We start from the raw sequence: 26803 nt of genomic DNA, 5'->3' as shown, positions 1-26803 counted from the left end.
GCCCTCCCTGGACCCGGAGGACGCTCTGAATATCCTGTCCGGAGATTTCAGCGGCCCCACCAAAGCCTGCGCAGTCCATGCCAGCCTTCCTCCCTCTGCACCTCCAGCAGACGTGAGTCACTTTTCCCATCTGTGCATAAAGGAAATACACGAAGGTGTAGGACTTAAAAGCATAAAAAAGAATGCAAAAGGAAGAAACAGCAGTTGTCCCTGCTATACGCAGCCCAGACCCACAGAGACAGGAGAGCAAAAGGCCACAAAGGATCCACGAAAGAAGGAAAGAAAAGAACCATTAAAGATGGATAATCACGGGCTACACGAGAAGCAGCCAGTACAACGAGTTTTAAGAATTACTTTCAACATGGTTTTGAACTTAAATAAAAACATGCATATATGAGTTTAACAAAAACAGTGACCTACTTAACTAGACATATTTAGTGTAATTATATAAAAACTACGCAGGCAATTCTGGTTAAAGCTGCTTGTTGTGCTTCCCTGTACTAATAAATGTTCTCCTCACTCTGCCAGCAGAGCTCAGCAGACTTTGGATTAGAGCAACTTGCAGGTGATTTGGTTGCTCCTTTGGCTGTGCACAAGGTCCAGTCTGCTCCCCTTGCACACCCTAAAGCAGACAGACAGGTAAATGGGCCTTCATATCTCACACACACACACACACACACACACACACACACACACACACACACACACAGGTGCATACACACACACACTGTCCAGTAACCACCTTCGTGTTTTTCTCTAAGTTGTCAGACAGTACAGCATCTGCTATGGACGCTCTGGGTGACACTCTGATGGACATGGGCGTGGCACCTGAGCCAACACCAGTTTCTCCCAGAGACATTGTTATGGTAAAGATCTGCTCACCAACCCAAAGCATCATATCCACTGCATTTGCACGGAAGAAATGCTGCTCAAATAAATAAACAGACCGAGTCATTTAGCATCACCGTTTTAGTGCTTTAAAAACAAACAGTACAGCCATGGCTAAAGCATGAACATGGCACGCCCTCACGGCTGTCGAGGATGGTTTTGGTCCTGGAAGCCTGATCTCAGATCAGTCTGATCGCTGTGCGATTTATTTTAGGAGAAGGAGGCTGTGGAAGAGCGAGTGAGTAAACCCGGTGAGAGAGACGATAGCCTCCCCCCTGACTATCGGCCTACGGAGGCAGATATAAAGGTACCGGGCACGATTCCACACAGCACTCTGCTGCTTGGGCTCACACACACAGCATATCATCAACTTTTGAGACTAAAAACTCTGGGTAAGACTTAAATGTGCCTCTCGGTCTTTTAAACTGTTTTTCTCTATAGGCGGCAGCAGAAGCTAAGGCCAAGGCTAAGGCAAAGGGCCCAGCCGCGAAGGTAGTAACCTATTTTTAAAAAAGCTTATTTCATTTTTTGTTTTACCTACAGAGTTAAGCTTAGCGTTTTGTTGCCTACAGAGATTGGTTTCATCTCGTATGACCTGCAGGATCGCAAAATTAATGAGCCGAAAACAGATGACATGGAACTTTAACACTGAAGTTACTATAGTAACAATTACAAGTGCAAGCAAAGCTGTACAAAAGCTAAAAACTTTATTTATTTGTTTTGAACTGTGCCAAAGTGCTCCGAGCACAAAGCATGGATCAAATGGGCGTGGCTTCTTCTGTCTTGGCTGAGTTGCCTTTCCGATGTGAAACTCTTACAGACATCTATGGATGAGTCAGCAGCACTTGATGTGTTGTCTAGCGACTTCTCTGCTCCCTCAGTAGCGCCACCTGCTGCTCCTGTGGTGTCACCTGCGTGCCCCCCACATGGCACTGCTGCAAAGACCCCACCTACCCAAACGGTACTCGCACCCAGCACAAATCTCTGGAATCTACAGGCATAAAGGTTCGCGGAAAGTCGACTTGACGTCTGTCCCATCTAACATCGTTGTGCGCTGGTTTTGTAGGCATCAGGCCGGGTACTGGGCTCGCAGACGACGACACACCCAGAGGCAAAACCTAAAGACAGCAAACCCAAGGTGAATACATGCTCACCACACACCTAATTTACAGATCAAATGGGGAGATTTTTCAGATTGGCATGTTTTTTTTTGTGTGCTACTGTTTAGCAATTCGAAAAATCCCATGGCCAGCACTTGTGTCCCCTTCCTTGCATGTTAATTTTGTTCATTTGCTTGGCGAATTTTCAGAGGACGTTTAATGTTGCTCCATCACAGAAGTGTTTGACTAAACGCACCAGTTCCAGTCCTACAGACCCTTTTTAGTTCTTACTAGTTTGTTTCGGGGGTCTCTGTTTGGTTTCAGACTAAGGGTGGCAAGTCAAAGTCTAAACCAAAGGTAGGTTACATCTGTGGCAAAAAAAAAAAAAAAAAGCACTTTTCAGAATATGAGAAGAAGAGAATCCTGTTGGTCTCTCTTACGTCTCCCAATGGTTCAGAGGTAGTGAATGTAATTTGGAACATATAAATTGGTCTGTTTATCTGTTCTCATTTATCACTTGAAGACTAAGTGCATACACACACATCTTCTTCTCATTACCCGTTGAGACTACTTGCATGAGATGTTATGCATGAGCTTCTTTTTTACGTCACCTGCTTTGACAGGCCTTTACAATAGCTGCTGCTTTAATTAAACAACAACTTTAGATCTTTCATGGCCTTCTCAAAATTAAGTCTTCATCCAACCAAAATATAACGTTGGGTGCACCGTAAGTTCCGAGGTCCCATTCCAGAGAAACCTTCTACAGGGTGTGTTCAGCCAGGGCGTATGATGACCCTTTGGCAGGTTGTTTGACCCTGCAGACACTGGGATGGTGGTGCACATCATGGGGAATTCCAGGACGGGATTCCTTCTACTGAGGAAGTCGTTTCTGGGAAAAAAAAATAAAAATGTTACTGGAGATTTGTATTTTGAGAACAGAAAACACCTGTGCACTGCACCCAAGCCCTTTCTGCTCAAACAAAGTTGCATGCATTTCTGAATGTGCGTTGCTGCCTTAACTCTGCAAAGTAATTCACCGTAAGGCTCTTTGATGATGTGAAATGGCTGTCGGACCTTGCACTGCTGCAGAATGTAACCAGGCGGGTTCTACAGGACCTCAGGAGCTGTATGGCATGTCACAGCTTGGATTTATGTAATAGGAGATCAACTACTCAATTTACACTGTATTTTAATAATTAAGTACAAATAAGTATACAGTATTAGAATTTTTCTTATAAACAGGTCCTCTGTTCACATTGGTTTGTTTGCTTGAACTGGCCGTGGCTGCGATTGTCAGAACTCTAATGCGCCACACGCCCTGATTATTAAATAAAGATCCATCGAGTTGCATGGTTGTTAAACTGAAACATAGTAATAACTGGTTCCTCTCTCTCAGAAACCTGCAGGAGCCACTATATCTGCCTCAGATGATGTCTCAGGCAAGATGAGCACAGATGTGGCGTCGAAGAAAGGTGGAAAGCACTAGATCTCGCATGCTGGTAGGCTTTGAGGATGTCTAAGTAAAACTTTGGTCATCAAAACAGTTTACACAGAAAGGTGAACAGCCTCATTAATGACTTAAGTGTTATTTGCTGTTTCAGGTCACTGCCACACAACGTCTCCCTGCAACTCAGAGATACCCACCAGAGGAGCTGCTCTAACTATTGCAAACTGTCTGTTGCTGTGGTAGAAAGGTGCAGAAATGGGACTACACAAACTTGCCTTTGTAATACCAACAAAACACACACAGCCTGTTTTCCCAAAGATGAATGCTGATGTTGGATTATTCTAAAAAGAAAAATAAAATTATTAAAAACAAATGGGGGGTGAGATAAAAAAAAAAATTTGGACATCCACAGATTGTGAAAAATGTAACTAATATGATGCAATTTTTACTAAATATGCCCCCGTTTTGAATAACCCCCCATGCGTGGTTTATCACAGGATAGAATATCATTCCTGTTGTTTTGAACTTGAAGTACAAAGAAAAAAAAAAGATGAAAGAATCTTGATGGAAAAGGTGAAAGAATTATTGATGGAGTATCTGGCATACAGAGCTCAGCTGCAGTAATGGAAGGACATTGAGGTGAAATGTCCCCTTCATCACTGTGAGTGATCATCAGTAGCACTTTAGGAAGTGCCAACTGGATTAAGAGTAGTATACTACATAATTATTTTATGTTTATTTCTTTTTTTTGCATTTGGGGGTATCTGCAGTTTTGACATATACAAACAACGGGTTTTACATTGCTGTTTGACAAAAGCATGCACCTACAGACACTAGTGTACAGCACTTACATTTTAGGTTACACCTTATAGTTTACAATAACAAGCTAGAACTGTGGAATTGGTCTTTGAGTGGAAGGTGGGGTTTTTTTTAGTTTTTTTTTTTTTTTAAATATATGATAACTTTGCTGTGGTTCTTTATGACTGACTGCGTTTTTAAAGATATTTGTGCAGAAGAGCTTTCCTGTGTATTGTTTCTGAAGGTCTATCTTGGTTTTCTATGGCTGTTGCCTGCAGAGTGGCTCTCGATACACCGGTTCCTGTGCTTTAGTGCCAAACGTGAAGTGGTAGGAGTGAAAGAGATTACTGGCAAGCCCCACAGTCAGATGAAGCTCCACTCAGCATCAGTGAAGCTGTCATGTGGTTAGCAAGTCTCAACCTTGTAAGACCACTTGACATTGGACTATAGCTACATGTTATAAACAGTTACTGTTATACACTTCAGTAGCTTGAGTAGGATGTGGCATACCAAGTATACATGTTTGTTTCATTTTCGTCTGAACTGACACTAGGCTATATGTTTCGCATATTGACAAGGCCAGACAAACCTTGTTCGCAGATACATGTATTGCATAGTGGGCTGTAATGTCTAAATCTGGAATGCACTTTCAGTCTGAGCAGCCTTCCACAAACAAGGCATCATGCTTTACCCTCAGCTGCACATTTTGTTTTACCAAAATGATCAAGATAGATTTAGTCTTCCTGTCATGGTGAGATCACCTTTATAACATAGTGCCTTTCTTTCCAAGTGCAATGCTTCTATTCTAACCCAGGGACAGTGTTATGGAGGAGGGATTTTTTCGGGTTAAAAAAATTAAAAATTTTAAAAAGGATGGAAATGTCTGGTATTTTTTGTGTCTGATATGTCAGAAAACAATTGACAGTAAAACCCAGAGTCTGGAGCGGTGTTTTATTTTGACTAAAAACCCAAATGAAGATGGATAGATGATGCTCTGCATATATTCTAAATATCCGGTTATAAGTCAGTGTTTTTGAAGGTTGCAGAGAGGTTTAATGGCAGTCCGCACTGGTTACATCTGCTACATGTTGGAAACAAGAAACAAATGACAGATGTGTTCTTGATTTTGATGATCCCCTTTCCCGACCAGGACCAGTACCAGGACCTGCCAAAGTCTTCCTGAACACTCTGCCACCTCCTCCCCATTGCAGCACCCCCGAAAAAGTTATGTTTGCATGTCTGAAGACCAGATTGGAACTTTGCTTTGTATGACTTGACTTATGCTACAGAGAGAAGAGCCAAATGCAGGCAGTAAAGGTGCAGAACTAGAGTTTTCACAAGGTCTTGTAGTCTACAGTGTTCATGCCAGAAAGACACTTAGTTTTGAATGTTTTTTAGGGCAGGGCATCCACCATGCTTTTTTTTTTCTTTCTGAACCCAAAGCAGCTGTGCATAGAGGTGTGTGCACGTGTGTATTTCTGCACTTGCTTTAAAGACCACAAGGCTCGCTTGTGAGGTTTAGTACTACGTTTGGTTTAGGGGTATCTGTGTATGGGTATGACTGGGACAAAAGACCAGCGTGCACAGTGCGGATGGGGTGGTTTATTTCAACAGCTTTATTTTCCAATAGTTCCCTTTTAATGTGTAGTCTTGTGTTTGTGAAACATTTAGTTGAGATGGTGTGGTGTGTGGTGTCTCATTTCAGGAGTTCATAAAAAAGGAGAGGAAAAAAGAACAAGTAAATATTTGAAATTATTTTTTGAGAGAAAAAAAGGCGCAACAAATGGCGGCTCAACAGCTCAAAAGAAATGTACTGTATTTTGATGGGAAATTGTGCTGTGAATTCATTTGTGTTGCTTTGACTTTTACAAATAACTTTTTCTTTTGTAGTACAGGTACTTCTGGCAAAACTGTTTAGACCTGCTATTTTTCACCTTTCATTCACCTTGATCTTCAGCTCGAGTTAGTCTGCATGGACTGGACTAGGACAGCAAAACAAAGGGTATAAATGCTTTTCTTTAAAAAAACTGCATTTGGCAACCACTCAGCAAGTTTTTATCAAATGAATTCAGAGATGCGAAAAGAGAAGAAAACTTTCTTTTGCATTATTTATTCACAATACCACAGCGGCTCCATATGCAGAGAAACAGAAACAAGAACATTTTGCTGGATCCCTTTACCTGTAACAGATCCCATGTTTCAGCAATTTTTACAAGTAGATGCTTCTTGAATTGTGTGAGACAAAGACCACAACAAGAGAATGACCCATTTTTAGATTGCAAGATAAAATCCAGTAAAGCATGTTATTAGAAATAATTCGAGGCAAATGTAGCATTGTTAAAATGGCTATATTGGCAGAAGTGGCTAAAATGATAAAAATGTTAAAAAACAAAAACAAAACATACATTCTTACAATTAAAACTTCAATGGTTACTAGGCGAATTATATAAAATATTTTGGATGAATATAAGACCAAGAGACTTCATTCAGAATGAGCATGGTTTTTAACATATGTATACATACTTGCTTTAAATAATTTTATCTTCTTGTTTTTGTTGTCAGGGAGACTAGAAGACATGTTGATTAGGTAAAGGAGTGTGGCCTGCTGGTCTGTTTCGGGGTCTGTAAAAATAAAGAGAATCTTAATCCATAAATGAATATACAAAAAATAACAGTAAACTACACTGGAATAAAAGAACACTTACCGTCTTTTGCAATGGTGAGGGCACCATCTTGTTCTGAGTCCTTGAGAGAAAATAATACTTTCAGGATATGTTGATGCACTCTATGCATGCGGTACATGCTCATTCTTTTAAGAATCGTAACAAATAAATTAACACAGTTACTTGTCCAGTTTCTTGCAATTTTATAATACTTTTTGTAACATTTCTTGTAGTATTTTTGTTTTAACAACAGTGCTCTAAAGTTATTTTAGAGTTATTCTTCAGTAGTTATGTCATTATGGAATTAAAATAAACTAATTAATTCATTTGTAAACTAATTGATGAATTAACACCATGCAGTCTATGGATGTCCACAAACACTGTGTAACACTGTGATGTAGAAGACTTACTATTACAGTAAAGAATAGTGATGATCAGTAGAATGAGAAGAAGACCACAGCCTGCTGCCAACGGTACCAGGATATGGAACTCACAACCCACGCTGAAAGCTTTTTCACTCTTTTTTACTGTGAACAATACAACTCTGTGGCTTTTCTGTCAAACACGATCAGTCTATCAGTTTAGTCTAATTCATCCCCACATTTCTGCATTTTTTTTTTTCATATTTATGCTAAATGCGGTAAATGTAAATATAGTCTTACTTTGGTCTACTCCTGACCCTTTACTATCAATATAAAAAGTAGCCTACTATTTATATAAATGGCATTACATAATAATAATAATAATAATAATAATAATAATACCTTCATGACTGTTGCTTACACAAGGTGTAGTCGTGACACCCGTGGGCTCTGCCACTGTTGTGATCGGTTTGAAGGTTGGCGCTGGATCTAAAAAGGGTCAAATTATATTTCATCAAAAGAATATCGCTACAAAATAAAGATTAAGAAAATAATCCGAGTATATACAGATTCAGAATATTCCCCGTCAAAGTAAAGAACTGCAGCCTGTTGTCTGATTGACAGGAAAATAAATTTAGGTTTGGAGAGTTACGATTTCTGTTAAGACAGTGAACTAAATGTAGCCCACCTGGTTCTCCGTACAGCCGAACGGCTTGTCCGAAGTGAAGTTTGTTTCTGTTGACCGACACGCAGCTGTACAGGCCACTGTCGTTCGCTTTGTCGAATCTCTGGAGCGTTAAAGTATGCCTACTCTGGTGCGCTCTGAACTTGTCGCTCTCGATCTTTTTCGACGTAGAGCTTAAATACGCGATGAACTGGAATTTTGCGTCGTCCTGCACTCGGAACCAAAAGGCGCCTTGTTCTTGTCTGGTATTACATGTGATCTGTTCGTTTTGCCCGTTTTTCACTTCTTTGGGAAAAGCACCTGAACAGAGATGTGAATGCCGATGATAAACCCGCTTGGTGTCAAACACGGGCCTACATGATCTCTATACTCATAGATGTGTTTAAAGTTATTAGCCTATAACCTATACATAACAAAGGTTGCCTTGATGGCAAATACTACACGTGAATGGCTAATCAATTAGACTACCCTGTTTGACTTTCCAGGAAGATTGAAAAGTACAATCTAGTGAAAATTAAAAAAAAAAAAAGTAAGTTCTATTGACAATTGTTTGTAATCAAATTATGTTTAACACTTTTGGAACTGGTACTTTGGCTAATCTCATAGCTATAATTTACACCTACATGTAACTGATGTAAAATGTTTTGCTTACCATGAGGCAGAAATAAAAGCGAAAAAAGTCCGATATATAACAAATACATTGTCTTGCTTAACTCAGGGAGGTTTTCGGGTTTTCACAACTTGGAAGAACAAGATTGTGAAGAAAACACGCTACTCCCCTCTTCCTCTCTCCACCCCATTCCCCAAGATCTTTTTTTTTTTTTTTTTTTTTTTTTTTACATTTTCAGCGCTTCTTCATCGCACATCCTCACCTCCAAAATTCAATATATTATGTAATGATAAGCGTATCGTGTAAATAGGTAGCAACATACCAAGCTTTTTTTTCGATGGGTACGTTTTTACCTTTTTGTAGGTAAAACTGTTTTTGCAAAATCTGCGGTTCAGTTAAAAAGATGACGTTTATGGAAACATCGCAATTTCAGAGGCAATTCATGGATTTTAATAAACAATTTATTATTGATTTCGCATTTGATTTATAGTTAACGGAACAAGTAAAACTGGGCCGATTTATTGAACTGGGCGTTGTCTTTTCGACCCACACTTTTTCTCTCGGTGTGCACAAGCCTTGCAACACGACCAGCGTGCACTTGACGGGGGTCTGCAAGCGCGTTTCACGTAAGCCCACCAATCAGCAGCCCTAGTGCGCGCTGATCCGTGTGCGCGCATAAAACCGCAGTTCCTTTACGTGCACCCAGAGCGGTCTAGCCACGTGCATGAACTTCACGAGTGCATATTAAACTTGAACTTTAGGGGACGATCAGTTTAGATGGCTTGCATCCCATCCCATGCAACATTAATGAAAAACTACAGAACATTAGCAATAATGTATTTTTAGAGCAGAGAGTAATTTATTTGATTTAGACAGTGGAGTAGACGTACTGAGAGAGAGAGAGAGAGAGAGAGAGAGAGAGAGCGAGCGAGCGAGCGAGCGAGCGAGAGAGAGAGAGAGAGAGAGAGAGAGAGAGAGAGAGAGAGAGAGAGAGAGAGAGAGAGAAAGGCGGGTTTTAAATATTATGTAATGGCTCGTCAGAAGGTTACTGCAAAATCAAAGCAAGGCTACTAGGGTTAGGCAAGCACTGCCCCCTGCGGGAAAACATTGTGATGTCCTCGAGGTTAAAGAGGCTAGCACCTGGCACGTCGGACATTATGTCTGGTGTTAATTGACTACACTATGCTAATGAAGGTATAATCCAGGTCACGACAAACATCATGTAAATTTGCCTGTCGAATATGTCTACCCACACCATGTGTTACAGCCCAGAGCAGTTTTACAAGATAGCCTTTAAAGACTACACGGTCCATCCTGAATATTTATTAGGACATATACAACTCAATGATCCTTTAGCTGATTTTTTAGTACTTTGGGAGGCTGGTGACATCTTAACATCCGTTGTTCGTGTTACATTTAATTTAATTTAAATGATCCACATGAAACAAAAACAGCTTTAAAGGCCATTACAAATTTTAACTGCTACTGATTGATAAATGTTGCTTACAAACCTATTGCTATCTCCTACTGAATCAGAATAACGTCACGGCCGGCCGGCAGGATGACGTAATCAGATGCTTGTTAATGAACATTGTTGGAAAAGAAAATCAGTGCTAACTGAATAACACGTTTACGACCAGCTCCGCAGAAGAATGGAAAGTATTTTTGTGTTGTCGAAAGTTTCACATTCACACTTGTTCGTGGAAGAAGGAGCCTACTTTGTTGTAGGCGTACAGAAATCCTCATAAGTGCCTAGTCTTCAGTGCCATGGCGGTCTTCGTGTCGTAATCTGGTCTTGCGTCAGTATTTTTGTTCACGTATTCGGTGGGAAAATAACGCAATTCCAGTGAGGTCACATGCAGACAGAGTGAAAGAATGTTTGTATCACATTGTGACATCAGCTTGGCTAATACACAATATCTTGTAAGATTATATATATATAATTTCTCCATAGTGGATTTCCTGCTGAGATACATAGTCTTGACAAGACCTATTAAACCTGTAGTTGTATTTTTATCAACAGGGGGATTCTGTTTCTCTTGTGTGATGGGTGGCTGTCAGAAGATGGAGAAATATCTTATGACTGGTGGTCCACCCTCAGTTTCCATTGCCCCTATAGAGTTTTGAGTAACTGTTTCTCTTTGGGTACTTTCTTACTCTGTGCTAATGTCCTACCTGGGGATCCCTGACTGACTCACCAAAGAAACAGAACTGAAAAATAAAGGGTTCCTGCCTGTAACAGTCATAAATGTATAGCCTGTGTGCAGTGGTGTACTGCAAAATTCTGGGGCACCACCGCCCACTTTTTTAAATGTTTTTTTTTGTTTGTTTGTTTGTTTGTTTTTTATTTATTTAATTCAATTCAGTTGAATGAACCTTAATTGTCCCCAATGGGCAATTAACAACAATGAACAGACATAGTGCACAACATACATAAATAATAAAGAAACATTAAAAAAAAATGTAATTTACCATCCTCTTCTGGGGGTGCCCTCCTCTACACTCCCCTCCCCCATCCTCACAGTGCATGGCCTGCATGCCCTTCCCAGTGCCTGTCTGTGTGTGTGTGTGTGCGTGTGTGTGTGAGCGTGAGAGAGTGATATATAGAGAGATGGGAATTACCTGGGCATTACCTTGGAGGGCAGGACTCCAGTTGACCCCCTTGTGCACCACCTGCACCAGACAGCTGTCTGAGGAACAGCAGCCTACATGCCAGCGGTCAGGCACAGAGCCTGAGCAGGAGTATTTCTTGCGCTTATTACATTGTCAGCACTATCTGAGTCATGATGCTGAGATGGCCAAAATTTAACTTAGAAGTGCAGGTTACCTGACAAGTGACTCATTAATTTCACCTATCACAGGGCAAGCTGCAGGAACAGGGGGCACTCTGAAGCCTTCCAGAAGGGAGGCTACATACCCAGTCGAGGTAAGTAGTAATAAGCTCTACTGTAAGATGATGTAGATGTATGGCAGGTTGTAGAGGTGGTTCTCTCACACATACAGACTTATGCAAGTCAGTGCTACATGCGAGAAGTCTTTCATTTCACATTCACAGTACACCCAAACTGTCTAGACTTTGGAGACTTTTGTAGTGTTTCTAGTCAGCTTCCACTATTGAACCACCTTAAATTGAAAAGAAATGTAAATTTAAATTTAAAAGGATAATAAAACTGAATTTTACATATGTAATATAGAAAATTAATTATTGGATTATGTTGTATCAAACAATCTAGCTACTTTTCTGTCAATGTGCATGGCATGAGAGTATTAAATATATTGATATGTGATAGTTAAAAACACAAATCTCACAGACAATCTCAAATAAGAAATTAATTAAATCTATATCAGCACAGATTGTGTGGGTGACTACTGTAAAAAAGGCATTAAAACTCTTTCACTGGTTAAGTACTGGTTTCACTGGTGAATGTGTATGATTTTTCAGATGCTAATGAAGCAGGAACGTTTAAAAGTAACGTTTCCTTTTTTTGTAAAATGGCAGTGTATATAACTTTTTCTGACCATTTTTAATGTTTTATTTTCAGCCCATAAAATGTTCATAAAACTGGTCAGTAATTAGACATTTATGACAATATACTATTACAGTTAGATTCAATAATTAGATTAAATAAAATTCTTGGTCAAACTCGATCCATTGATTTTTTTTCTGCTATGAATATTTCAAAGTATACTTTTGTTCCAATCAGAATATTAACTCAAAAAAAGTTATATTTTAATCTTCTAATGATTCTATTTTAATCCTCTATGATTTGATCTGTAATCATATCACTCATAGCCTAATAATGTTGTTGCTGTCTAAAATTCCATTACGAGCTTCTGACTGATGAAACACTGAAAAAAATAAGTCATTTTGATAACTATACCTTGGCAATTCACTTTGGATAACTGTAGAATTGAGTGCTATGCTTACCTATGTCCATGTTATTTTCATTTTGAATGTTTTTTGTTTGAATGTATGTTATTCTACAGATGTTGTTACATTCTGTTTACAAAATGTGCTGTCAATGAAGACTGAAAGGAAATTCTCCTTTTACTCCTCATCTATTCTGAATAAAAAAAAATGTACACCCCTGTATAAATTCCTCCAGTTAGAACTTAACATCTAACATTACATTTCAATTACATTACAGTCCAGTACAATAATACAGTATAATGTTTCCATATTATGTTATCTGAGCTAAGCACCTAAACTGTAACTGCTGAATATAATGATCAGTATCTTAAATCTACCAGAGCATGTTGCAGAATTTACTAGAATGTTCATATAATAAAATGTAACCATTGAAAACTTGTCACGAGACACAGTCAACCACTGTAATCACATCCTGTACTGAATGTACTGAATATTCAGAATGTCAGCATGTTACTTCCCTTCTAATGTTATATTTTCTAAGATAGTGACTGGGTCCTAGTATGCATGCTTCACCGAGTAAAGTATATAACAGAAGTGGCAGTACTGGCTGTAATGGAAGTGTGACAGCCCTGCTCTCTGAGTGAGTGTGCCTGTGCCGTGTACCTGTGGCAGGGTCTGTGGTCTCTTTGTGGTCTTTTTGTTTCAGTGCAGAGACAGAGAGCTCAAAGCTCAACGAGCGATGAGAGAGTGCGATAACGTTGTGCCTCTGCTCTCCCTCTCCTCTATCTGCACAGGAAAAGGTTTGTTCATATGACAAAAGGTTTTACTTCGAACAGCTGTGTGTCACCTCCAGTAGGTGCACAGCATGGTAGAGCGGTCGTAGAACAGTTCGGGACAGTCGTAGAGCAGTTCGGGACAGTGGTAGAGCAGTTCAGGACAGGCTCTTTGACACCACAGTGGTGCATTCTGTGTAAACACACATTTTCATACAACATACATCTTTGCAACTTTGGTACAGGTTACAGGTCATGTTTCTGTGTGTGATCTTCTGATTGTGAGTTCAGCTACTAACTGGGAGCACTGAAACTAAAGTAGCAGAGACAGAGTGATAGCTCTCAGTGGTAACAACCACACATAAACACATACCCTCAGAGAGGAAAAGCCCACGTCCTTAGAGAGTCAAACATATAAGTCAACACACCCTCAGATATGGAACTGTCAAGACAGTCTGAAACTGCTATGCTAATGCTGCCAGATATGCAAACCTTTTGTACATACTTTGAAGTTGTAAATATATAGCCAATTAAATACAAATAAAATGCAAGTCAAATCTTTTCCATCATAGTAAGATCATTTATTGAATAATAAAAATACAACCACGCTTTGCATTTCATTGTATATAACCTGTACATTCATTTACAAATACAATGTGCTGTTCTTTAATTGAAAGCATGTGATACAGAATATTTGCACACTAGAACTGACATTTCTGCTATTTTATTATGTAAATGGATGCAGGGATGGAAGATGAGTTGAGCATAATTACAACCATCTGATAATTGAAAAAGCACGTCTTGTTTTACAGAGCATTAACACTGAAGAGATCTGTATGTCCAGAGGGTTCTTTTCCAAACGTTTCCAATTCAAGGTGCAAAATGAGTATGGCTGGGGTCAACTATAGAAAGCTGCTGGTTTGTAATCAGAAGAGGAGGGCCACTCCGCCTGTTTCATTGCAGCTGTATCTTTCTGCATTTTGGACAAAACAGAGGGAAGTTCCTCAGAAAAGAGACAAATGCAGTCATATGGTTGTTTAGTTATTGGGGAAATTATTAAAACAAATGTGCCATTTTGTTTTGACCTGTCAAATAGCACATTATTGGCCTTTTTTCTGCATTTCATTAAAAACACATTCAAATCACAATAATTCAGTCTGTGTGGAAGGAGCATGTTCTAATATTAAAGGCTGTCATATATGGGGAAAAGTCATTTTGATAATGAGGAAAAAGAAAACACCAGAGAACATTACTTTAAATCTTTACTAAAGAATATCTTAGTTGAGAAAATCGTAACTCACTTAGCAAAATGGTGTCGGCACTTCTTTGGTAGTCCTAACCAAAAGAAACAAACATCAAAAAGAATGTTAGGAAGACAAAACTTTTTGGTTGATAGGGAAATACTGTTTCTTATGGTACAACATTGTTAAATATGCCAATGCTGCATATTTGTACATTCTCTAGACATGGAATATATATATATACTCCCAGAAATTACCCTTGCACATTTGCACTTGTTGCATGAATATGCTAGATCTACCAGCTCTATACTGCTGAAACACTTTATACAAACATATACAAGCCAAACTATATGCTATAAACTATATATATTTTTTTTGATATCTGATGTGAGATACAAGTCTTTCTTACAACTGTGATTTTATATATACTATATTGTAAGCACACAGACAATTTCTTCACCCATGTAAGAGTGTAGATGACCAGTGATGCGTTTCCAAAGTCCAATGCTTAACTTCCTAAGTACTGAAAAGTCAGGTCATTTGCTGATCTGATGAATCAGGCGTGTTTGTGCAGGCAATGCAAAGCCTGGGATTTTAACAAACGTCTAAAGCTTTCTGCGTGTACATGTTTGTGTGTGTCCGTTTGTGTGTGTGTGTGTGTTTGCATGTGTACTCACTACTAAAGTAATACAGTGTGGAGATTAAGGCCACAGCTAGAGCAAGCAGAACACCAACACTCGGCCAAAGAACCAAGGGCTTGCAACCTGTTAAAACAACCAGTCACAAGATTTATTACAGTCCACAAATTCCAGCAATCACAAACAATATACATTTACAAATACAGTACAATGGTTAGCCACATCAGTGGCCATATTCAGCGCAAACTGCTTCCACATACGTCAATACCTTTGGGAGGCTGATAGTTCGATCTGCAGAGACGGGGCTTCGTCGGCTTTGGAGTTTTGACTGTTGGGGCCAAAGTGGGTGGATGCTCTAAGGAAAACCAAAGCAATCCCTCTCACCATGTGATGAAGAAAGTCAAAAAACAGGTTCCTGCATTTCTGTTCTGTTGTTAGATGTTCTGGCGATCCTTTCATAAATACGCTCATAAGAGCTTATTCCCTAACAGCGTCCCATGCAGCATATTTGCTTTCTAATGGATACTGAGTTAAAAATAATAATAATAAGAAATAATAAGGATATAAATACTAACCACTTAAACAAGAGCAAATAATAAGACACATCAAATGACAGCAGGTAAACGTCTAGAGTGTGACATTGAGAATATAACTTACAATCTTGTATTTAAGCATATTTTGCGTCTTTGCTCTGCATGGTCCTTCATCTCAGTTTACTTATCAGGTCTGTGCTGCCATTTAATTTGTTATCAAAAGCAAAATATCAGTCCAAAACAGAGAAAAATACAACTATTGATGGATTTTCATACATTTGAAATTATTGTTAGTTAGTTTTTTTATTAAAACAGAATGAGACATATGTGTTTTGTTTATTATGCACATTATTGTTTTTACCCAGTGTACCCTATCAGGATCACTGAATGAAACTTAAACCTTTTGAACAGTATTCATGTCTCGATGCAGCCCATCCAGAACGACTGATCACTACACGACCAACTGTGCGTCTATCTGCCTCACCTGAGTACTAACTCTACACAAACTCTACACGACCAACCATGTGTCTATCCGCTTCACCTGAGTACTAACTCTACACAAACTCTACATGACCAACCGTGCGTCTATCCGCCTCACCTGAGCACTAACTCTACTCAAACTCTACATGACCAACCGTGCGTCTATCCGCCTCACCTGAGTACTAACTCTACTCAAACTCTACATGACCAACCATTCGTCTATCCACCTCACCTGAGTACTAACTCTACACAAACTCTACCAGACCAACCATGCATCTATCCGCCTCACTTGAGTACTAACTCTACACAAACTCTACACAAAAAACCCTGCCTCCTTTGATTGGCCTTACCTGAGTATTAACTCTACACTAACTCTGCACAACCAACCATGCCCACTTCGATCAACTTCATGTGAGTACTAATTCCACAATAACTCTGACTGATCAACCATGCCCACTTCAATCAACCTCACCTAAGATCTGATTCTACACACCTGCCTCCCCGATCACCTCCCTATAGAAACTCCAGTATTTCTATCACTCCTTGTGAAGTATTGTTTGCCTAGTGCCTTCATACTGAGCATTCCCTTTGCATTACTGGTCTTCTTCTGTCTGGGGTTTTTTCACTGCCGACTTCAGGACTCTGGTTTTGCTCTCCTGCTCATCTCCAGTTTTTTGGTTTTTTTTTTTTTGACCATTGCTTATTCTCCCTGGTTTTTGCTCTTTAATTGTGTTTTCTGTCCTGGTGCCTTTCCTGTAAGCCTCACGCCCTGTGTGTAGATCTCCTCCTGTCTGTAGTTATGTTACAATTCAAAAGTAAAAATGTAAAAAAAAACAACCCATAAAACTATACTGTTTCCATGCTCCAGTGGCTTTCCTAAAGATGAGCATTCCTGAAAAAATGGCACATATGTGTTACCATCATCTCACCCTCAATGCTAATGACTGTTACTCACCAAATTATAAGTAATAGTATTCATTCTGGTCAGTCTTCTGGTCAAACGATTTTCAATAAGGTAAAACAAGACCAAGCAAAACTAAAACCAAAACAGAACTCGCAGAGACTACAGTTTAAGAAGACATAAAAATGATTCGGCAGTTGAGCGAACTAACAGTATGAAACGATGATTCTCAGAGAGAAACGATGATTCTCCTTTTTATATATCCATAGGAAAACATTTTCAGATATGAGCTAGAGATAAAGAGACACTTGCAGTGGGAGAGAGGGAGAGGTTTTATATGCACCTCCAGGCCTGAGGTAATATCCTGGTGGAAACAACTCTTTGAAATCCCTTTGCTTCTGACTATTAAGCAGGCAGGAGTAGAATCCTGCATCATCCTTCTGCAGGCCGGTGATCCGCAGCGAATACGTGATCTCGGATCTCTCATCGGTGTTGGTCTTGAAGCGGGTGGCGCTGATGCCTGGTCCGTAGCTCACGGTGTTAGCACTGTTGCAGAACACCAGGAACTGTGGGGTGTCATTGCTGTGCAGTATACGGTACCAGAAGACCCTCTGGCACTGGTGGTCTGGGCATTTGCAGTTCAGCGTCTCGGAACTGCCGATACTGGGATAGAGGATGGTCATGGTAGATGCTGTGGGGCAGAGTGGGTCTTAGAGGTGAGTCTGCAGACCAAGACTTCAGTCTGATAAGACTGCAGAAGCTACATCAAATTATATAATTATACAGTATAGGAGTAATGCAAATGTAACCATATGGCACAAAGAATGATTTTATACTCTAAGAAAATAGACAGAAAAATCTTCCTTCAGCTGAGATGGCAAACTGTTTGTCAAGGCATTTACTGTCTTTTTTCCATAGACTACTTTGTAAAAACAGAAACTGCAAATGCGTAATGGCAGAGTGTTTGTAGGGCTGTTAAGAAAAGGCAACAGCTTACTGCATCTTCTTGCAAAATATCTTTTCCTTTCATCATTTTTGTGAAATATACTAAAATAATCTCATGTAGGTGTGTTTTTTTTGTTTTTTTTTTCCAAATGTAGATACAAAAGAATTGAACAGACTTTAAACATCTGATTTGACACAAACGTCTTGTATAAATAAATATGGACAGAAATTACCACCAAGTCAGTAAGAAAATCTGGCTGTAATTAAAATAATTAGTACAACAAATCAATAGTTACATTTTTGAAACAACAACAAAAAACAGACTTACATGCATTAATGAATACTATGGCTATATGTGAACGTGTAGAACACTTGAGAAATGACATTTTATCGATACTGATCTAAATAATCCATGTATTTTGTAAACTACAATCAGAATATGTTCTGGTGATTCCACTTTTAATTAACCGCCATTTAATAGGAATGTGTAGTCCAAATAGCAAAAATGCAGAATCATTATAGTCACTTAACACCGTCAAAAAGTGCCTGCATTTTGGTAATCGCACAGATTACTTTCATGCTTTACTATGTTAATACAGTATAATATGTATAGTGTGAATTATATGCAATTACTTAGCGATTCTGTAGTGTCAGCCATTTTGGTAATCGCACAGATTACTTTCATGCTTTACTATGTTAATACAGTATAATATGTATAGTGTGAATTATATGCAATTACTTAACGATTCTGTAGTGTCAGCCACCATTAGCCTAGTGTGTGTTAATCACCACATCATCTATTACACACATTTAAAAAAATCTATTAGACTTACAAAAGATCAGTGATTCAGAAAACATTTACTTTATTTGCATAGACAAACACAATTCAAGTAACCAACAATTCACCCCTAATATTTATATCTCTTGGTGACTTTCTCATCGGTGTCCATCGAGTGTGGCCTAGTTTTGTGATCTGTGTGATAGGTGGTTTGAATTTGGAAATGTCTTACCTATTGTCCAAAGGCACATGAAGGTCCAGAGGTGAGTGTGGATCATCTTCAGTTGTGTTTGACTGCCAGTACTTTTTCTGTGTGTGTGTGTGTGTGTGTGTGTGTGTTGCTTTACGGTTTTTATGCCTGTCCTTCTTCTTTTACCATACAGCCGGGAGGAACTGGAGCCTATCAGAGTGCGTCACAGCATGCATGTGAAACCCCCCCCCCCCCCCCCACACACAAACTACAGAAGGTCCTGTCATAAGGCCTAAATACTTAACAATGAATGAGTTAACATGATTCGGATTTAGAAGCCTTTATAACATGCTCTACAAAAATTTAACAATGTAAATTCAATTCAATATAGATTCAATATACATTACTTTTATTTACATTTTGGAATATGCTGAAAAAACATATCACATATTATGTTATGGTGCATTTACTTATTTCTAAATTTTTTTTGTCAAGCATTTGTGTTTTTACCTTTCCAGTACAAAATAGTGGAACATACTTTTTTATTTCAACCCCAAACCAAATTAGCCCCAAAAGGGGTAACAGTATTGAACAATCAAGTGGATTGTAAGTCATTATTTTTGAATGTTGCAGACAATATGAGAACTTGTATCAAGGCAGACTTTTTTTTTATTACTAGAAAGTAAATTAAATAAGAAACGTTTTTACTGATCTGCAACGAAGCTGGGACATTTCACCGCTCGCAGCCTGTCTCAGAAAACAGAACGTCCCTGCACGCTTTCATTCTAGTATTACCTGCACAGCACATTTCTGTCTTTCGTGTCGTGAAGGTCTACAGCTAGGTGTAAGCAGCCTTGCTAACACTAACCCATGCCCAGGTGCGTGACCTACAATATCTGCACCATGTCGGTAGCAACAGCCTGCAGCTCAGCATGATACAAGATACAGCAAAACACCCAAACGTGACCCTAATTGGGATATATAGTCTTACTGGATTTCAATACCACTCATTATGACATTATAAATATAGTGAAATTGGAGTACATTCACACACCTTCCCCCAAGCCCCAATTCAATACCAGTATAAATGCACAAAACAATATCTCTCCATCTTTTGCATTTACAGGGGCCATGGATGGGGTGTTTAACTGAGGGGATCCACCTGGCCCTGGGTAAATTATTTATTACAAAAACTAATAAAAATCTAAATACAGATAAGGTGATTGGAATATGAAAATAACAAAAGTGTACCACACCTATAAAATATGAAGTTTAGGTGCCAATGCTGAAAACAGAAAATTTAAATTTCCATAACTTAGATTCTCTAGCAGCAATTAAGACATATTCCATTTAAGTGCAATATATTAATGAATATTTTTTTTAATTTCTAATGATATTGATTCAGTTTCCCATACTGACCAGTTCTCATGTGGTTTTGATCTTATTTACTGTATTTTGCTAAATAGTTTCTAATAACCAGTCACCCCCCCCCCCCCCCCCCCCCATTGCTAAAAGCAACTAAGGCTGTCATTAGACAAACTGCTCAAGCATGGCCTTAATTAGTCTTACCAGATTATTCTTTTTATCACAATTAATTATGATCTCCCACCCATTTATTACAGTACAGATACACAAAGCATCATCTCACCATCTTTTGTATTTATATTGAGCTGTAGGTGGTGTCCATCTCAACCATGTAGGGTTGGAGGGTCCATATAGCCCCAAGTAAATTATTGGTTTACTTTAAAACAATCTTCTAAAAAATCTTCAATCAGCCAATGACAAGGAAGGTGGATAGTGCATTATGCTAAAAAATTTCATGATTATTAATTTGATCAGAGCTTCAACTACTTACTAAAAACACCAAGACTGTTGTAGTGTCAGCATGAATAGTACTTTGACCTCTTATGTGCCTAATATCAGTCATCAAAAAGTGACTGCTCAGGCATTTCTGTATTTTGGCTTTAATATATGCCCAACAAAGTTGTGAGGAACATCAGCTGTAGCCTACTGGGTAAGACTTTGGGCAATCAATTGGAAGCCTGGCTTTGCCATGCAGCCATTGTTTGGCCTATGAACAAGGCCCTGAACCCTCTTGGGATGCTGGCTGATGAAGATGTGTATATGATAAATACAGGAACTCCATGCCATCTGTAAAGCCGTGGCTGATTTATCCAAACTGCCATTCAAGTGCCTCTATTTCCATATAGAAAAATGCTCCTTTTACGTCGCTGTCATTCCTCATAATAAGCTGGCAGTGTTTTGGGTCATCAAGTATTAATTTCTGCTTGTGTTAAAATACACTTATTATGGTGGCATTGTCACAGTTAAGCGCTGTATCTCACCTGCAGACTGTTGAAGTTTCAGCCACTACACCTGGAGGTGTGAGAGGCTTCACGTGGGAGTTTGGGTCTCAGAGTTTAAAGGCTCATTACCTCCATCATCATTCTCACAAAAGGTCTACAGAGGCTCCTGGGCCCACGTGAGGGTCTCGGAGGGTGAAGGATGTGGGTGCAGCACCCGCCTCAGGGGGCCGAGGGCTCGACAAAGACACTGGGAACAAAACCACGATTCTTTGAAAACAGGAGATCTCGGGGGCTTCAGGGGGGCTTAGAGTTCTGGCACATTCACATCGCAAGAGCACTTTCAACTAATTCATGAAAGCACACAAATGAACTCAGACATCTGGGGAAACAAGACTGTGAAAGAGATGTATTATCAACCAAGGGTATAAAATGTGTGGGTACGTAACAAATAATGCAGTCACAATAAGCAGTGACACCTGTATATTTAACTGTATATTTGTGCGAGCTGTTTTGGCTCTGAGAAGTAATATATTTTCAATACCTCATGCTTGCACAGGGGACAAATAAGCTCTAACCTAAAAAAAGATCAACCAGTTTGAAGTGATGAAAGCCAAGCGTCCTCATTTGCCCCAAAATGCACCTGTCTTGACAAAAAAAAACCCAAAAAAAACAAACAACAAAAAAAACCCAACCCAAAACATTTAGGCACACACATGTATGTGACATCATGACAGCATATATGTTTGAGTTTCATGTTTACAATACAGTTCAAACCAACACAAATTATGAGTACTGATAAGACACAGGAATCTTGGACAAAGACTCATTTACATCATACCATGCAATAATGGTTCAGAGTGGCTGGTGGATCTGTAACATGGCAAAATCGCAACACCACCTGCCACCACTGGCTTTGCCCTCAACATGATGCGGAGGAAATACATTTGAAACAAAACAGCGCCTCCCTGAGTCAGCTTGGAATGATTGTACTGCCATTAAAGGAACAGGTCAGAAATATTGGCAAAAATAAACAAATAGAAATAAATAAATAAAAGGATAGCACACTAATTAGCTCCTAATTTGTTGTCGGCTGTGTTAGCATGTTTGGTTTGGCAACTGCTTTTCCAGGCAAGACCATGTGAAAGGCTAAGTACCAGCTAACAGCAAAGCTAGCAAACAGAATAAGACATAGCGAATCAACATATTGATGGCATCGATGGTGTAGAGCTTAGGCTAGACAATAGTCTCCCTTTCATTTCATTAGCTTGGGTGACTTAGTGACACAGAATGGCATTTCAGCGGTTTTCACTGGTGCAGTTTTTTTTTTTAAGTAATAACAATTTTCAAAAGCTGAAAGTAAAATTGGGAATTAATTCATTTCCTCTACCATCTGTCATTCATCTTTATTCACAACTTTACTCTTTTTCCTAATAACATTTAGTCTTTTTTTTCCTCCAGATTTCCATTACTAGTTTTTATGTGGTAAACACCAATAGTTTATATCTTAAAAGTAGGTTGTTAGCTTGTGCTAGGATTAGTAATTTAGAAAATTATTTTACTTACTTTATTAAATGTAAACTGTAATAAATAGTAAATTGTATTTATTTAATTTGAGAGTACAGTATGAGATGATACATTCGCTTAGTTTGAAGATCAACATGGTTAGTGCAAATAGATTTATGGTCAGTAGTAGCAGATCACACATCTAGACCACATAGCAAAAGAATATTCTGGTTACTGTTCTGCAAAACCAGTGTAGTTTTGAAGAATACCTGAAAAAAAAAAACAGTTTTTATGTGCTGGTTTCCTCTGTGTAAAGCAGAAATGTCAACTGGCAGAGGACAGTTCAGCCAGCTCTACCACACTAACACAGAACAAGTCAGGCGGATCCGTCTGCGTCACCTTTTTTCCAGGAATCCTTGCTGTGTGCCAGTGGGGGAGATGCTCTGGCTTTAAGTCCAGCACTTTTGTCTTCCATGCATAAAACCACAGGATTCATCAGCCTCCCAGATGTGAAAATGTCAGAATAATCCCAGTATGGTTTCATCCCAGAGCTTCTCCTCTTCGGTCCTTGTGTCCCCTTTGTCCATCTTCTCCTTCAGCTTCTTCTTCTTCTCTCGTTTGCATTTTGCTCTCTCATCTGCAGGTCCAGGTCTGTCCCCTAGGGTACCCTCCATCATGGCCGGCTCTCCCCCCTCTCCTCTTTCTTCAACAGACGCTTTGCTCCACTGTTCCTCGCCCTCCCCTCTCCATCTCTTTCCGTAGGGGCCTTCTGTGTGTCTCTTATTCTTCTGGCCGGTTCTTCTATTTCTACCATAATCCTCACTGTCATGGGGCACTCTTCCTCTGGGCCTTTTCTCTTTCCATTTCCTTCTCTCCCCACCCACTCCCTGCTCTCTTTGCTCCTCCTCAAAGCTCATTCTCCTCTGTCTCCTCCCTTGCCTTGCGTGGCCTTGTTCCTCTTCTGCTTCATTTCTACTCCTCCTCGTGCTATGCCTTCTCTCTGTGTCCTTCACGGAGTCATCGTCCTGCTCTCTCCTACCCCTTGCTCCGTCTCGTCTCTTTCTCCTGCGTCTCCTCCTCTCTCCACCATCCTCACTGCTGCTTATACTGCTACTCCCACTGCTGCTGGTGTAGGAGGAGGAGGAGGAGGAGCTGGAGAATGAGGTGGTGCTAGATGAGTCGGGGCTCCTCCCCCTATGTAATGACCTACCTGTAAGACCAGAAATGAGTAGTGGTGGTGAGAGGAAAGGGTAGCCCTGATTCCACTCCTTTTGCATGGGAAATCTCCCTCTGAAGTCGAATTGGGTGATTCGAGGTTGAAATGGCGGGAGCCATTGAGGCTTGTGGAGGCTAGGAGGAGCAGCAGAGGGGCAGGCCACCTCCCCATCCTGTGCAGTGTCTTCAGCTTCCTCCTCTGCTGTCCCGTGCTCTGGCCCTTCAGGACCCTGCCCTGTTTTGGGCTCCAGTCCTCGAGCTCTCTGGACCTGGATGTAGTCAGCCAACTCATCCTGGAAGGAGTCATATACTTTCTTCTGGGATTTGCATAAACCAGCTATCTTCTTTTCTCTGGCAGTCGAGGGAAGAGAAGAGCAGAGAACAGAATTTGGGGGATCATACTAAGCTAAGATGAGACATCTGGCAGAAGTGCAATGATGACAGATTAACACCACTCACTTTAGGTGGTGCTTGTTGCCCTGCATGTGCGCCTGGTATGTTTCTATGGAGCTGAGAGTCACACAGCACACTGGACATGTTAGGGAGTGCACTGGAAATACAAACAGTGCAACAGGGGAAGAGAACCAAGAACTAAGGAGAGGATTACATGAAAAGGAAGCTAAACCGAATGCCAAATTTATGTCCAAGGGTAATTTACTCTGGAATACTAAATTCTTGCATCACAGATCCCTTGCACTTACACAGATCGAATGCAAAGGGCTACACACTATCAGGCATTGGATCTGAATGTGGGAGTGTATACAGTAATTACCATGCTCAGACTCCTCCCCAAGCTTGCACAGAAGCTCCTGCCGGGCCTGGTTGCGCTGGTGCTTGCGTCCGCTGTAGTGCTGCTGGGCTATTAGGGGGTTGTTGAACGAGGCTGTGCACAGCTTGCAATACTTGTCTGGGTTGTCCAAGTCCACCCACTGAGGGGTTGAGACAGTGTTCTCCTTCTGGTCCTGGACCATCTCACTCAATGCCCCATGCCCGGTGGGAACAGGGAGATATGGAGACCCCACTGCACTTCTGACATCTGCTGCGTACATAAGATCATTGAGCTGGGAACTAATTAAAAGGGCTCTTGGTTGCTAAACTGAAAGCGTCAAAGTGGGATTACTTGCCTACAGAAGGAGCCATGTTGCTTTTCCTCATGTTCTTAGCATGGACTTTACCCTTGTAGTGAGACCTGGCAACCATGCAGGAGCTGAACACCATGTTACACAGCTCACAGAATTTATCTGGACCCACATTATCGCTCTGTTAAACACAACAGGTGATATGATAGAACCCACCCAATGAAAGGAACTAAAACTAAATTTACAGGACCTGTGCCAACTGCGTCTTACCCTAAAGATTCCAATTTCCTGCCTCGGCTTGTTTCTTTCAGCCTTCTTGGTCTGCAGGTAGATTCTGACTCTTTGAGCATGTTTCTTTCCCTAACAAAAGATACAAAAGACAAAAGCTTATACAAAAGGTACAAGCATCAATGTATGCAAGGAGTGTGCATGTGCAATTATATTTTCCAATTCATCAATGTGTGACTTATGCTCCACTATGAATACTCATACAAACCTCATAGTGAGAGACTCTCTGAGACTCAAACAGCAATACTGCGTCACACACCTGACAGAAGGTGTCCGTCAGAAGGCCTTTAAGAAGCTCATTGTCATTTAGGGTTTCAACTATAATACAGACAAGAGAGATATAATTAAACTAATTTTCATGCTTAAAAAGGGCACATAGGACAGAATCAAAAATGCATATTAACATCAAATTAATAAATAAGGTGGAGAAAATTCATTTTAAACTAATAAACAATTTTGGAAGACTGGAGAACAGATTTTAAAATTGAAGCCTCCTGTAAAATGGATAGCAATAAAGTAACATTCATCCTATTTGTTCATTTCTAAAAGTCTTTCAAATGAAGCAACTTATTATAATGTGGCTGATTTGGAGGTTAACCAATGTAGATTTGAACACTCCACAGGCAACAGTGTCAAACAGTGCCTTAGAGATAGCATGCTTGGCAAATAAATGTCAAAATGATTCTATAACAAATCCTTGGGAACCTCACTCCGTGAAGTGTGCAATGCTAAGGAAGGGTAATCTTAAATATAGCTTAAGCTTCCTTACTGACTACACTGAGATTTCTGTGACGAGGAAAATTACTATTTCTATTTCAACCCAGTAATAAGACATGTTATAAGAATATCTAATCTGACATTATTCAAGTATCTTGCGGCACACAAAACTGTTCCTCAAGTATAACTATGTTAAAGGTTTGAGCAGTGTAGCACAGCATAGTTCTGGACCCCTGGTGTTATGCATTTTCGAAAAAGATGTAAAAGAAAACTAGACTGATCAGTATACATTCCGATATAAATTCTTCTAAAGTTTATGAACTTCAAATACTTTTGTTCAATACAATATTTTTGAAAAAGGAAACCGTTTCTAAATACTATTTTTAATATGCATTCTGTCAGTTTCCTAGACATCCAAACCCCTTCAGAAGAAACAACTGTATAATGTATGCTACGTTTTCTAGGCCTAAAACATATCCTGTAATTAATAATAAAATTAGACTTAATGGTGACTTACAAGTCCCATTGATTTTAGTCCAAATATAGGTCGGGAAAACCCACTTAGATTTTAACTTAACACTACTTTTGTTATTTAAATGAACTTTTATAATACCTGCGCCAGTTAAATAACAAATTCATAATTCTGCGATTCATAAGCCACTTTTAAGTGAATGCAAGAACGCCGTCCAGTCAGCCATGCACATTTAAGATGAACCCGGGATGTTCTGAAGTAATTATCCAGCTGTTTATGTCCCCTCCTTCACTACAGGAATTAAATGTAATATCCACCTA

The 26803-nt window shown here is 39.7% G+C and overlaps 4 protein-coding genes across 33 annotated transcripts in view; 1 reads left to right on the top strand and 3 right to left on the bottom strand.

Annotated features, from left to right (window-relative positions):
• The window catches only part of cast (calpastatin), a 34148-nt gene extending 29041 nt beyond the window's left edge, over nucleotides 1-5107 (top strand). For 25 of the 27 annotated variants that reach the window (XM_027004123.3, XM_081718893.1, XM_081718896.1 and 22 more), the window contains 10 exons: nucleotides 2-112; nucleotides 529-639; nucleotides 762-866; nucleotides 1103-1195; nucleotides 1330-1380; nucleotides 1709-1849; nucleotides 1955-2026; nucleotides 2313-2345; nucleotides 3385-3487; nucleotides 3590-5107. In XM_027004123.3, coding sequence (XP_026859924.2) covers nucleotides 2-112; nucleotides 529-639; nucleotides 762-866; nucleotides 1103-1195; nucleotides 1330-1380; nucleotides 1709-1849; nucleotides 1955-2026; nucleotides 2313-2345; nucleotides 3385-3474 — 807 coding nt within the window. In that variant the 3' untranslated portion in view covers nucleotides 3475-3487; nucleotides 3590-5107. The remainder of the gene's footprint in view (nucleotide 1; nucleotides 113-528; nucleotides 640-761; nucleotides 867-1102; nucleotides 1196-1329; nucleotides 1381-1708; nucleotides 1850-1954; nucleotides 2027-2312; nucleotides 2346-3384; nucleotides 3488-3589) is intronic. The other 2 variants (XM_027004122.3, XM_027004124.3) reach the window with 2 other exon arrangements.
• Nucleotides 5108-6327: 1220 nt separating this feature from the next.
• On the bottom strand, nucleotides 6328-8683 carry cd8a (CD8a molecule). Of its 3 annotated transcripts, XM_081718898.1 has the most exons (7): nucleotides 8596-8683; nucleotides 7947-8243; nucleotides 7661-7747; nucleotides 7307-7423; nucleotides 6939-6978; nucleotides 6757-6855; nucleotides 6328-6458 (listed from the first exon to the last, which is right to left on the bottom strand). In XM_081718898.1, exons 1-6 carry the CDS (start codon nucleotides 8642-8644, stop codon nucleotides 6801-6803), a joined length of 645 nt encoding a protein of 214 aa, XP_081575024.1. In that variant the 5' UTR covers nucleotides 8645-8683; the 3' UTR covers nucleotides 6328-6458; nucleotides 6757-6800. The 3 variants fall into 3 exon arrangements, with proteins under 3 accessions (XP_081575024.1, XP_026860052.2, XP_081575025.1); XM_027004251.3 differs by having other exon boundaries at nucleotides 6328-6855; XM_081718899.1 differs by lacking the exon at nucleotides 7307-7423 and having other exon boundaries at nucleotides 6328-6855.
• Nucleotides 8684-13781: 5098 nt separating this feature from the next.
• Nucleotides 13782-19078, bottom strand: cd8b (cd8 beta). Its single transcript, XM_035527467.2, has 6 exons — nucleotides 18946-19078; nucleotides 17334-17681; nucleotides 15345-15431; nucleotides 15116-15202; nucleotides 14499-14532; nucleotides 13782-14170 (listed from the first exon to the last, which is right to left on the bottom strand). The coding sequence occupies exons 1-6, from the start codon at nucleotides 18989-18991 to the stop codon at nucleotides 14152-14154; spliced, it is 621 nt and encodes a 206-aa protein (XP_035383360.1). The 5' UTR covers nucleotides 18992-19078; the 3' UTR covers nucleotides 13782-14151.
• A 2522-nt stretch (nucleotides 19079-21600) lies between these two features.
• zmat1 (zinc finger matrin-type 1) overlaps nucleotides 21601-26803 on the bottom strand; it is a 5852-nt gene continuing 649 nt past the window's right edge. Inside the window, exons 2-7 of one of the 2 annotated variants that reach the window (XM_027004202.3) lie at nucleotides 25503-25612; nucleotides 25277-25366; nucleotides 25052-25187; nucleotides 24700-24963; nucleotides 24387-24477; nucleotides 21601-24278 (exon numbers count right to left, since the gene is read on the bottom strand). In XM_027004202.3, the coding sequence (XP_026860003.3) occupies nucleotides 23231-24278; nucleotides 24387-24477; nucleotides 24700-24963; nucleotides 25052-25187; nucleotides 25277-25366; nucleotides 25503-25612 (1739 nt within the window). In that variant the 3' untranslated portion in view covers nucleotides 21601-23230. The remainder of the gene's footprint in view (nucleotides 24279-24386; nucleotides 24478-24699; nucleotides 24964-25051; nucleotides 25188-25276; nucleotides 25367-25502; nucleotides 25613-26803) is intronic. The other variant, XM_027004203.3, reaches the window with a different exon arrangement.

The sequence above is a fragment of the Electrophorus electricus genome, chromosome 8 (assembly GCF_041902795.1).
Source record: "Electrophorus electricus isolate QZ-2024a chromosome 8, ASM4190279v1, whole genome shotgun sequence".
NCBI classification, from domain to species: domain Eukaryota; kingdom Metazoa; phylum Chordata; class Actinopteri; order Gymnotiformes; family Gymnotidae; genus Electrophorus; species Electrophorus electricus.
Note: the sequence above shows the minus strand (reverse complement) of the source record. Positions and strands in the feature narration are given on the sequence as shown.

Coding starts and splice junctions, on each gene's coding strand:
- cd8a (XM_027004251.3), bottom strand. CDS start 8,644: ATGTATTTGTTATATATCGGACTTTTTTCGCTTTTATTTCTGCCTCAT. Junction 7,424..7,660: donor TGTAAGCAACAGTCATGAAG/GTATTATTATTA, acceptor TATTGTTCACAG/TAAAAAAGAGTGAAAAAGCT. Junction 6,979..7,306: donor CACTATTCTTTACTGTAATA/GTAAGTCTTCTA, acceptor TTTTCTCTCAAG/GACTCAGAACAAGATGGTGC.
- cd8b (XM_035527467.2), bottom strand. CDS start 18,991: ATGATCCACACTCACCTCTGGACCTTCATGTGCCTTTGGACAATAG. Junction 15,432..17,333: donor ATATTACCTCAGGCCTGGAG/GTGCATATAAAA, acceptor GGTTTTCCTTAG/AGCATCCACCCACTTTGGCC. Junction 14,533..15,115: donor CACACTGTATTACTTTAGTA/GTGAGTACACAT, acceptor TCTTTTGGTTAG/GACTACCAAAGAAGTGCCGA.